The sequence below is a fragment of the Salmo salar genome, chromosome ssa17 (assembly GCF_905237065.1).
Source record: "Salmo salar chromosome ssa17, Ssal_v3.1, whole genome shotgun sequence".
NCBI lineage: Eukaryota > Metazoa > Chordata > Actinopteri > Salmoniformes > Salmonidae > Salmo > Salmo salar.
The window spans coordinates 74,575,887-74,588,470 of NC_059458.1; the positions used below are offsets into that span (position 1 = coordinate 74,575,887).

Sequence of the window (12,584 nt, forward strand, 5' to 3'; positions counted from 1 at the left end):
CAAGGCAGTTAACCCACTGTTCCCCGGGCGCCGTGGATGTCGATTATGGCAGCCCCACGCACCTCTCTGATTCAGAGGGGTTGGGTTTAATGCAGAAGACACATTTCAGTTGAAAACATTCAGTTGGACAACTGACTAGGTATCCCCCTTTCCCTTTCCAATAGCACCGCCCTCAATCGCATGGTGCTACAGAGGGTGATGCAAACAGCCCAGTACATCACTGGGGCCGAGCTCCCTGCCATCCAGGACCTCTATATCAGGCAGTGTGGTAGGAAGGCCCGGAGAATCGTTAAAGACCTCAACGACCCAAACCATAGACTATTCTCTCTGCTTCCGCACAGCAAACGGTACCAGTGCATCAAGTCTGACACCAACAAGCTCCTAAACAGCTTCTATCCCCATGCAATAAGACTGATAAATAGCTACATGGACTATCTGAGTTAACCTTGTATCTTTATTGACCTTTTATTTTTACACTGTCTCTATGGACACTCACAGGGCCCTACACACTCACTCCATCATCTTCTCACTCACACATAATATGCACATACATTTATACTGACTATACACACCCACTCACATACAAGCTGCTGCTACTTTGTTTATCTTATATCCTGTTGCCTAGTCACCTTTCCCCTATACATATCTACCTCCATCACACTAGTATCCCTACACATTATAAATATGGAATTGGAACTGACCCTGTATATAGGATGCTTACTTATGTGACATTACAACTTTTAACTATTATCAGAAACATGTTGGGTTGTTTTCACAGCTTTAAATTTCCTTGCTGGTCAAACTGATGTCATTTGGACATTTTGTACAGCAAATCTTTCCATTTAAAAAAAATAAGTTATTGCATTTTCTCCCCGGTCCATAAACGTCTTTGCTCCGCGAAAGAAGCAGAGATGACAGAAAACTTTTATCAAGGCACAAGGCGAGAACCAAATGCAGACACCAGAGGCAGATGGTTGGAGTTTAAGATGTTTAATAAATCCAAAGGGAATAGGCAAGAGAATGGTCGTGGACAGGCAAAAGGTCATGACCAGATCAGAGTCCAGGAGGTACAGAGTGGCAGGCAGGCTCGAGGTCAGGGCAGGCGGAATGGTCAGGCAGGCGGGTACAGAGTCCAGAAACAGGCAAGGGTCAAAACCGGGAGGACTAGAAAAAGGAGAAAAGGAAAAGCAGGAAACCGGGAAAAACCGCTGGTAGGCTTGGACATACAAGACGAACTGGCACAGAGAGACAGGAAACACAGAGATAAATACACTGGGGAAAACAAGCGACACCTGGAGAGGGTGGAGACAATAACAAGGACACGTGAAACAGATCAGGGTGTGACAACTTTACCATTGTCAACTAGATTGAAGCATTTATTCTATCGATTTATGATATTATACTGGTGAGCAAGGGTTTCTTTAGTCTTCTAGGGGAACATATAATCCTATTGACAGAAGAGAAGATGCATGTATCTAATTATAGACAATTTGACTAACATTAAATGTCAGAAATGATAAGCAGAAACATATCTAAATCAGGCAAAAAAATATCCTGTACCCCATGTCAGAAAATCTTTACACCTTCTCTGACTGTAGCCTACAGGCATTTTCTATATTAGCGGGTTATGGTTGGGTGCAGGCATCAGATTTTCACTTTATCACATATAGTCAGGCGGTTGCGGATGGGTTATAAGCAATTGAACAAGCAGCTGACCCGCACACAGCTAATGCATATTGTCATAAGAGATTTTAACATGATTAAATAACACCAGGATAATTATTTGTATACAAATCCATAGTTTATTTTTATGCTCAACTTTACAAAGGTTTACCACAGTAAATTATTTTTACAGTTAAGTCCAACATTTAATTTCCTGATGTTACAAATCAAGATGACTCCTGTGTGACTAACAACACAACATAATGTAAGTCAAAAAGAAAAGTCATTGTCATTAGAAAACACAACATATTTTATGATCCACTCCACAGAAGGTAAGCTATTGTTTGAATGTATGCAGTTACATTCTTGTGGTCCATCATAAGGAAATAAGCCACATTTTAATAATAATAGTAATAATAATTGATTCATTTTATATGCCACTTTTCATTTTGCACAGAATCTCAAAGTCGCTAAATTTAAAAACACATTTGTTTGTGATCTGACAGGTTCTTAAAACAACAGTGAATCAAGTCACAAAAATGTTCTAACTATTTTGGGTCAAATAAGTATCCATAAATCTACATAACTGACAGAAGTTACAAAAAGGAAATCTTAAACTACACTACAGATGCAGTCACCCATATTCAATAACTGGAAAGTAAAATAAAACACTTCATGCCATTCAGCTGAAATACAGTATACAGATGTAGGATCTTAATTTGAGCCTGTTTCTACAGCAGGAAAAAATCCAGAAGCAATAGGAAATGTAAATTATCATGTGGATTATAATTAATGGACATGGTTGAAGGCGTTGATTCATTTTTCGAAAGGAAAAACCAAGACTGAAATGTAGAAGTGGAAATGACAAACTTTTAAAACCTCAAATATATTACACATTTTAAATGTTCCTGCATTGCACGAAATATCTCCTGCAAAAGGGTGGTCAAATTAAGATCCTACACCTGTATATTAATTCGCAATTTAGAACATTTTAGATCAATTGTTTCGCATCACGGTCTTAGATTCTTCTGATGATACAATGATGTGACTTAAACAATCATTTGGTGACATTAATTCAGTTTTGTCTCTGGGATCTAAGTTAACTCACTGTACACTTGTCATCTGTATGTTTTGTTTTCCAGTCCTCAAAGTCACGAGACATTTGATCATCGCCCAGTAACTTGTATATTTTCTCCATCAGCTCTGTCACCTGCTGGTAGTCTGTCTTTGTGTTTTTGAACACATGTGTGTTCCCACAGCAGCTTACTATTTCTTTCAGGTGAGTGTCAGCCTGATTGATGAACATGTCAAGGCTCATATGTTTGAGGTCCTCTCCATTAGTAAAGAGGACACATGTGCTCTCTCTAATTCTTCCCAAGTCAGTGAAGGCACCTTCCAATTGTTTCAAGATCTCTCGTTCACCATCTGTGAATCGGCCAATCTGAATCACCAGTAAGTACACACTCAACCCTGTCTGACAGCTCTTTATGCAATCCGCAACGTGTTTGCTTGGCTGTTCAAGACAATCATCAAAGAAATCTGGGGTATCAATGACCCTAACCTCTGTCCCTCCCATGTTCATCTTTTCTACCTGACACTCTTTTGTAACTGGTACAGAGCTTGCTCTTGATGGGAAAATGTTTTTCCTCAGGATTGTGTTTCCACTTCTGCTCTTTCCAGTTCCTGTCTGTCCCAGTAGCACAATGTTCAAAATGTTGCTGGGATCGCTTTCATAGTTTCTTTTACCTGGTGAAACAATAATAGCAGCAATCGAGTTAGACAGTGTTTCATCCAGCTTCAATATACCTTGCTTCTCAATTAGTTTACTGATGCTCTTAAATTGATTCAGGTTATATCATTGGTGGGGGACAATACATATTTAAAAAGTGAGAGCAGGATATTACTTATAATTTATTGATTTTTTTGTAGCCTCAATGTGATTCAAATGGGTGCGAGGATAGTCAACTAAATTATGTTATTTTTATACTGATGTAAAAAAATACAGCAGAATGTGCATAAGTTAAACTAGCCAAATGTTTTGAAATGTTAAAAAGCATATAGTGTATTTTGTATTGCATAGCGCAAGGAGTTCTACACTTAAACTTGTGGCTTGATATAAAGACTCACGCAATGCAGGCTAGTGTAGCTTGTGGTAAAGATTTCACTTATTGAGTAAATTCCACCCTGGGGCTTACCAGTCTTTGAGTTTCCAGATCCGCTTGTCGGCCCATCCTGAGATCTGCCAGGATCACTGAACCTAAAGTATACAACCATGACAAATAATAGATTTTAGTGCCTTTGACAATGTTAGAAAATAAAGAACATTTCATTTGGCCAAATTAGAAAATAATTAGAAAACAAAGAATGTATTGAATGCCACAAGGTCCGATCACTTCTGACACCAATGTAATGAAACAGGCAGGGAACGGGTCTCGAACCCTCGACCTTCTAGCCCGAAGTCCAGCGCGCTATCGACTGTGCCCCAAAAGCATGCTCATGCGGCGGAGTCGATATCCACGCTTCTAAACCCAGGGTCGTTACGATATAATAGCTTTTAGTGATTTTGACAATATTAGAGAATGTATTGAATGTCATTTGATTTTACCTCTCATCTTGGGGTTTTGATTGGTCTCTGAATCTTGTTCCACTGAACTCTTTTCCAGGATGACTGTCATAGTCAATATACCTAAGTACACCATGACAAATATATAATAGCTTTTAGTGACTTTAACAATATTAGAGAATGTATTGAATGTCATTTGATTTTACCTCTCATCTTGGGGTTTTGATTGGTCTCTGAATCTTGTTCCACTGAACTCTTTTCCAGGATGACCATCATAGTCAATATACCTAAGTACACCATGACAAATATATTGTAATGAAACAGGCAGGGAACAGGTCTCGAACCCTCGACCTTCTAGCCCGAAGTCCAGCGCGCTATCGACTGTGCCCCAAAAGCATGCTCATGGCGGAGTCGATATCCACGCTTCTAAACCCAGGGTCGTTACAATATATAATAGCTTTTAGTGATTTTGACAATATTAGAAAATAAAGAATGTATTGAATGTCATTTGGTCTTACATCTCATCTTGGGGTTTTGATTGGTCTCTGAATCTTGTTCCACTGAACTCTTTTCCAGGATGACTGTCATAGTCAATATACCTAAGTACACCATGACAAATATATAATAGCTTGTAGTGACTTTAACAATATTAGAAAAGAAAGAAAATGTAATTAATGCAATTTAGTCTTACATCTTTTGGGCCTTTCTGTTTCCCACCAGTGTTGCCTTTCTTTTTAGTACAACACCTTCAGTGTATTTTTCGTAGGTGTACTTGAAGAACTTATGGTCCATTTGTAACTTTTTGTGCAGATCATTAGAATTGTTCAAGACTTCCAGGGGATATTTCATGTTTTGATTGATATAATGTTTCAGTGCAACGATGTCAACCCTGCATGGTAACATAACTATCATGTTTGCTCTAATCTTTTCTCCAAAGGTATCTTGTAGGTGAACAACTTGCTGTTTAACCTCCTCTGGTGTATCATGCCCATCTTGAATCACAAGCAGGGATATATGAGGGCCGGGGTATGAAAGTGCCATACAGTCGATAATTTGCTGGTCTGGATGATTGCCTTCTCCAAACATGTCTGGGGTGTTGATTACAGCATATGATTTATTCTCTCTCCGCTCACATAGTTCCGTATGATCATCAAAACCATCTTTTTCTCCTAGGATCAGATTTCCTATTGAACACTTTGGAGCTCCTTCCTTTCCAAACAGAAGGATGGTTAATTTTCCTCCAGAACCTAGTTAAAACGATAAGAACAGTCTTAGATCGTAATGTTATACCATTGCAAGGGACACGCAATTGAGTCCAAGAACATTACCAAACCTCGACTAACCGGTGCTCCCGCACATTGACTCTGTACCGGTATATAGTCTCACTATTGTTATTTTACTCCTGCTCTTTAACTACTTGTTACTTTTATTTCTTATTGTTATTCATATTGTTTAAACTGCATTGTTGGTTAAGGGCTTGTAAAGTAAGCATTTCACTGTAAGGTCTACACCTGTTTTATTCAGCGCATGTGACAAATACAATTTGATTTGATTTTGAACAGTATTCCAGAACATATTTAAACCATATTGAGCAACATCTTTCTGCTACACACCAGTAAAATCCTTGTTTTCATCATGTCTTACTCAAGAAAAAATTGCTGTTTTCCAAAGACACTAAACTGTATCTGTTTTTTCAGCCTAAAAATACATATTTAACACTGCACACAACACAACCTGTAGTGATGCAGCAATTGTACAATTCGGGGTAATAAATAGGTGTTTTATCAAAAAGCCTTATCGGCATATGACTAAAACTGTAGATTTGTATCTTTGCGGGTTACTTTTTTTTGAACAGATGTGAGCTCAACTTTGCAGAGATCTGTGCCTTTGGTGTACAGCGTTAAAATGAGAAAAATGTCGCCCATATGTCCAAATTGTTTAACTCCTTGGAGCAGTGTCTGCTCTTTATGTTATTTTGTCAAGACGTTCTTCAAACTAAATGTTGTTAAATAAATCACATAGATCCTTAGAAGTATGAACACATTATGAGAGTAGAAATTATATATTTGCTGGGTTGACATCTCTTTATTAAAAGTAAAATAGTGGCTTATGGTGGTTGATGATTTTAGAATGAGAAAAATTGCACGTACCTGTCATTTTCCTCATCTCGTTTTGCAGCAATTGTCACGGGATTACGAAACCTGAAAAAATAAAATGAATAGGGAGGTTTTCAACATGTCTCTGCAAATCTAAAAGGAATGTTTTGCATTCCATTTATATACTGAATTGTATAGAGGTATGGTCAATCGTGTGGGCGGTTCTAAGGGAGCTTGATAAAAAAAAACAGACAAGTTGCACCTTTCCACTTCATCCAACTGTATTAAGACAAAATGGGTGGTGGCTGCTCTATCCCAGAAGGTGAGAATTAAATTCTTAAACTTTTTTGCAATGAGGTGAAGTTAGCTTTATATTAGCCTAGGCAGCTGATCGTGCAGATCTAGCGACCATGCTCGATCTTCTAGGTTTAACCCCATTCCCGGTATTCAGTAATACACGTGTCCCCTGTGGACCGGCTCGTACATAAAGGATCCTCCAGTCATGCTGAACATGCATAATTTTCCTGCTTAACTATCTTTAATGGCGAGAAGGTGGGGAAAAAAACAGGGAAAATATGCCCACTTTCTTCATGAAACAACATTATCCACCACAATTTAGGATGTTTCACACCATGTTCAGCCAACATCCTAAATTGTCAGAAAATTCTTGTTTCATAAAAAAGTATTGCTATTGGTTCAGGGACCTCACCAGTCCAATCCATTGCATATGTTATTATTTTGTCTTAATTTTGGGGGGGTCTATTTTCAATTAATTTAATTTGAATTATATGTATAAATTACTTGCTTAAAAATTCAATACCTTCCACCCCATATCACTTTCATGAATACAACCAACTGCTATCGGTTCATGGACCTTGTCTGTACAATCTATGGCAATTCATTTTGTATTGTTTGACTTTGGCTTATTTCTATGAAGCTAAATTTACTTAATATGAAAAATACTTCTGTAACTTCAGTAGCATCCACCCCATATAACTTTCATGAATATGGCCAACTGTTATTGGTTCAGGGACCTTGTCTGTAGAATCTATGCCAATTATTTTAGCATTTTTGAATTTGGCTATTTAAAAAATTATATATTTTAATTGAATTGACATGAAAAATACTTCCTTAAAAGTTGAATAGCTTCAACCCCATATTACTTTAATTAACACAACCAACTGATATTGGTTCAGGGACCTCACCTGTCCAATCCATAGGAATTACTTTAGTATTTTTTCACTTTGTCTATTTTGTTTATACATTTTCATAGAATTTACATGAGAAGTACTTTCTTAAAACACAATAGCTTCCACCCCATGTCACTTGCACGAAATCAACCAACTGCTATTGGTTCTGGGACCTGTCTGTACAATCTAAGGCAATTACTTTTGTAGTTTTTGACTTTAGCTATTTTCTATGAAATGTATTGAATTATATGTCCCAAAAAAGACTTCCTTAAATCTTCAATACCTTCCACCCCATATGACTTTCATGAATACAACCAACTGCGGTTGGTTCAGGGAACTTGTCTGTACAATCTAAGGCAATTCATTTGGTAGTTGTTGATTTGTTATCAACTGTTATTGATTCATGGACCTCTTCCCTCCAATCTATGACATTTGCTTTTTGTATTTTTTTACTTAGTTTATTTTCTATTAATTTCAATTTACTTTAAATAAAAAATATTTCCTTGACTTCAATAGCTTCCACCCCATATGACTTTAATGAATACAACCAACTGCTATTGGATCAGGGACCATGTATGTACGGAAATTACTTTATTTTTTTACTTTCGCGGTTTTCAACTAATTCAAATTGACTTAAAAAAAAAGATACTTCCTTAAAACGTAAATTACTTCCACCACATGACTTTTATGAAAGAAAAAAAGCTGTAAGCTGCAGTGGGATATCTTTGGATATCTAAAGAGGGTCATAGGTACTCATGCCTTTTATCCCTGCTTCATTGAATTGAATGAGAGACCTCCAGAGCTCCAGAGTTGGGGGGAGAGGGCCAGGGAGGGCTGGGGCCGGCACAGGGTGGGGGGCAACCCACGTACAGCCGCAAGGGGACTTCATCCAGCCAACTCCCTGCCCCAGAGAAAGGGCCAGGGAGGGCTGGGGCCACCCCAGGGACCCTGCTCTGCCCCCAGAAGGAGAGTGTCACTCACCTAGCCCCACCACCATGCCTCAGCCAGCCCTCCACACACCAGAGGCCCAGTAGGCCAAAAAAAAGGGGGGACAGAACTGCCAATCTCTACAGAAAATGCCTGCTCTGCCCCCGTGAAGGACAGTGTCACTCACACACCTACTCACATGGGCCTTCTCTCTGGGGCCTACCTGACCTCCAGGCATGCCCCCACTGACCTGGTGACCTCTCCCCCACAGACATCCAGGCCTTTAGACCTACACTCCCTGGCTGCACTGCCTGCCTACCTGCTCTCTCCCTGGGCTATGAGAGTACAGCTTACTCCCACTCAGACCTCTATAGTCCCACTGCCAGGAACCACGAGCACCTGGTGCTCTCTGCACGTTTGGAGAGCAACAGAGGAGAGGAGAGCAACACTTTAGCTATATTTCGCATCCAAAAAGAAAATAGACACCAAATTGAAAAAACAAGCGGTGCAACTTGTTCGCTATCGTCAGCTGATTCAGAATATGTCATTTATATAATTATTGCATGTTCCGTTGAAGAGGTATTGATGAGAAAAGTCAGAAAATGTTATATAAAGCTAACTATACTGTAGCTTTTTTGAAGTTGTTTCTTTAGTTTCACACAGGAAACATTGTTGAGTGTATGAATCCAATTTCTTCCAGCACAAGAAGGATGTTTAGCAGGACATTTGTTTTCACTGAATAGGTCACTAAGCATTCATTCTTTCGTTTCAGGTCCTGACCTGAGAATTGTGATGATTGGGAAAACTGGAGTGGGGAAAAGTGCTGTTGGAAACACCATTTTGGGCAAAAACATATTCAAATCTCATCCCAGCGCTAACTCTGTGACTGGGACTTGTGAAAAGCATCAACTTCAAGAGAGTGATAGGTGGATTCATGTGGTGGATACACCAGGGATTTTAGATACAGGCAAAAAAGCTGAAGATATCAAAAACGAGATAGTGAAGTGTATTCAGGTTTCAAGCCCTGGTCCTCACGTCTTCTTGCTGGTGATTCAGGTAGGAAGATTCACCAAAGAGGAGCAGAATTCGATTGAGGCCCTGGAGAAAATCTTTGGACCAGAGGCCTCCAATCACATGATTGTGCTGTTTACTCGTGGGGATGAACTTCAGGGTCAAACAATACAAACGTATGTACGCACCGGTCATCCAAAGCTTCAAGAAGTGATTCAACGATGTGGCAACAGATTCCATGTTTTCAACAACAGAGATGGGAATAGAAGTCAAGTTGTTGAGCTGATCAAGAAGATTGATGACATGGTGGCAGGAAATGGAGGAAAGCACTTCACTGAGAAAATGTATCAGGAGGCAGAGAGAATGATTAAACAGCAAAATATGACAAGGGAATTGGCAGAGCTCCAAATATACAAATTCACATTCCTTGCTGAATTGCAGCAGAGAGTAATTGAATTTAAAAAAATACTTGATTTAGAAGATGACTAATAATTAAGCATAGCTGTGGCTATTTCCTCTCCACGAGGAACACAATCTGTGACTACTACCACGATGTGAATTATGATATCTTAACCATTTAGCTTACTGTAGTATAACATAATATAGTACTTGAGTAGGAAATCTCTCCTTCAATCAACATTTTTCTTTATTATTTTAGATGCACATTAGTTAAAATGCTATGTATTACAATTCAGAATGTAGTGAATACAATATGAAGAGAAAAGTGAAAATGAAATGTTGTATGACATGCTGATTGATGTCTAAGCTTACGATAACACTCAAATGAAGTCATGATGGTATGAAATTCGAGCATAATCTAACAAAAAAATATATGTATTTTTGTAAAGAGATTGTTTGTTTATTGTTTCACCTAATCAGATACACTGTCATGAACATGCCATATTGGTTAATAACAAGGCATACAATGCTATACTGAACAAAAATATGAACATAACATGCAACAATTTCAATGATTTTACTCAGTTACAGTTCATATAAGGAAATCAGTCAATTGAAATAAATTCATTAGGCCCTCATCTATGGATTTCACATGACTGGGCAGGGGCACAGTACTGCACTTACACAAATTACTAATGATTGGTTGAAAGAAATTGATAGTAAGAAGATTGTGGGAGCTGTACTGCTAGTTTTCAGAGCAGCCTTTGATATTATTGACCATAACCTGTGGTTGAGAACTTGTGTTTTATGGCTGGTCATCCTCTGCCATATCGTGAATTCAGAGCTATCTAATAGAACTCAGACTCTTTAATGGAAGCCTCTCTAATGTCAAATATGCAAGATGTGGTGTACCGCAGGGCATCTTTTTAGGCCCTCTACTCTTTTCTGTTTTTGCCAATGACCTGCCACTGGCATTAACATAAAGCCTGTGTGTCCATGTATGCTAATGATTCAACCATATACGTGTCACTAACCACAGCTAATGAAGTCACTGAAACCCTGAACAAAGAGCTGCAGTCAGTTTTGGAATGGTTAACCAGTAATAAACTGGTCTCTGAATCTAAGAGCATTATATTTGGTACAAATCATTCCCTAAGTTCTAGACCTCACCTCAGCTGAATCTGGTAATGAATGGTGTGGCTGTTGAACAAGTTGAGGAGACTAAATTACTTATTGTTACCTTAGATTGTAAACTGTCATCGTTAAAACATATAGATTCATTGGTTGGGGAGAGGTCTGTCCATAGTAAAGATATTTTGTTTTGACACCACACTCCAAAAAGCAAGTGCAGACTTTAGTTTTGTCTTATCTTGATTATTGTCCAGCCATGTGGTCAAGTGCTGCAAAGAAATACCTAGTTAAGCTGTAGTTGTCTCAGAACAGAACATCTTGCTCTTCATTGTAATCAGAGAGAGAATATAAATACTATGGATGCCAGTCTCTCTTCGCTAAGAGTTGATGAGAGTGACTGCATCAAGAAACATTAATGTGTTGAAAATTGTTTGCATAGTCAACTTATACATAGCTCTGACACACTTACCCCACCAGACATGCCACCAGGGGTCTTTTCACAGTCCCTAAATCCAGAACAAATTCAAGAAAGCGTAGAGTATTATATAGAGCCATCATTACATGGAACTCGCTTCCATCTCATATTGCTTAAATGAACAGCAAACCTGGTTTAAAAAAACAGATAAATCAACATCTCACGCCACAATGCCTCTCCCCTATTTGACCTAGATATTTTGTGTGTATGTGTTGATATGTAGGCCATGTGTGCAGTTTTTATATTTATGCATTTTCTTCATCTTTGCATTTTTGTTGTTGTACAGCATCATTGTGTTTCTTGAAATTCAATTTCTTATCATTACTATTTTTGCTGCAGTAATTTAACATTACTTTTGGCTGCTGCTTTCGCAACAGCTAATGGGGATCCTAATAAAACACTAAATACCAATTAAAGGGTGTAATAAGATAATGTATTAACAAAAAATGGTTGTTGATCTATTTTAAGAAAGTATTTACATTAATTGTGAGCAGTGTAACTCCAGATGAACAACTATAAAGTCTGAAAATCACTACTATGATTTGTCAATTCATATACATCTATAGGCTACACATTATCCTATAGCATACCTTTGATAATAATGTAAAATTACAAAGCGAGAGGCTGAAGAGAAAGTAAAAAATATATATATTTCTCAAATATGTTGTTGTTTAAGATAGGCCTACTTGGTTTAAGCTTAACTGATAAAACATATCATGGTATCTGAAATAAAGATTTAATAAATAAATTATCATTATGTAGCCTGCTGTTGGGCTGAATTCTTTATCCTGAGCCAGAGAAAAGTCAAGGGATGGGATGGAAGTAACTGGAGTTGGTGTACTTTGATTAGGATAAATATTCACCCTCTCAGACCTTTTCACATTTTGTTGTATTACAACCTGTAAATAATTCGATTTAATTTGAATTTTTATTATATATATCTATTATATATATATATATATATATATATATATATATATATATATATATATATATATATATATATATATATATATATATATATATATATATATATATATACACTGCTCAAAAAATAAAGGGATCACTTAAACAACACATCCTAGATCTGAATGAAAGAAATAATCTTATTAAATACTTTTTTCTTTACA

The 12,584-nt window shown here is 37.7% G+C and overlaps 2 protein-coding genes across 5 annotated transcripts; one reads left to right on the top strand and one right to left on the bottom strand.

Annotated features, from left to right (window-relative positions):
- Positions 1 to 1,779: 1,779 nt before the first annotated feature.
- LOC106576594 (GTPase IMAP family member 8) lies at positions 1,780 to 6,537 on the bottom strand. 4 transcript variants are annotated; one of them, XM_045700127.1, is made up of 7 exons: positions 6,376 to 6,537; positions 4,917 to 5,472; positions 4,744 to 4,824; positions 4,432 to 4,512; positions 4,268 to 4,348; positions 3,858 to 3,919; positions 1,780 to 3,408 (listed from the first exon to the last, which is right to left on the bottom strand). In XM_045700127.1, the coding sequence occupies exons 1-7, from the start codon at positions 6,389 to 6,391 to the stop codon at positions 2,762 to 2,764; spliced, it is 1,524 nt and encodes a 507-aa protein (XP_045556083.1). In that variant the 5' UTR covers positions 6,392 to 6,537; the 3' UTR covers positions 1,780 to 2,761. The 4 variants fall into 4 exon arrangements, with proteins under 4 accessions (XP_045556083.1, XP_014009312.1, XP_045556084.1 ...); XM_014153837.2 differs by lacking the exon at positions 4,268 to 4,348; XM_045700128.1 differs by lacking the exons at positions 4,268 to 4,348; positions 4,432 to 4,512.
- A 12-nt stretch (positions 6,538 to 6,549) lies between these two features.
- Positions 6,550 to 11,986, top strand: LOC106576602 (GTPase IMAP family member 7). The gene is made up of 2 exons (XM_014153847.2): positions 6,550 to 6,643; positions 9,211 to 11,986. Exons 1-2 carry the CDS (start codon positions 6,616 to 6,618, stop codon positions 9,936 to 9,938), a joined length of 756 nt encoding a protein of 251 aa, XP_014009322.1. The 5' UTR covers positions 6,550 to 6,615; the 3' UTR covers positions 9,939 to 11,986.
- Positions 11,987 to 12,584: the final 598 nt, after the last annotated feature.

Excerpts from the sequence above, each read along its gene's own strand:
- LOC106576594 (XM_045700127.1), bottom strand. Across the intron at positions 4,349-4,431 it reads TCAAAACCCCAAGATGAGAG|GTATATTGACTATGACAGTC; the intron begins GTAAAATCAAAT and ends TGGTGTACTTAG. Across the intron at positions 3,920-4,267 it reads TCAAAACCCCAAGATGAGAG|GTTCAGTGATCCTGGCAGAT; the intron begins GTAAAATCAAAT and ends TGTATACTTTAG.
- LOC106576602 (XM_014153847.2), top strand. The coding sequence starts at position 6,616 with ATGGGTGGTGGCTGCTCTATCCCAGAAG. Across the intron at positions 6,644-9,210 it reads TGGCTGCTCTATCCCAGAAG|GTCCTGACCTGAGAATTGTG; the intron begins GTGAGAATTAAA and ends CTTTCGTTTCAG.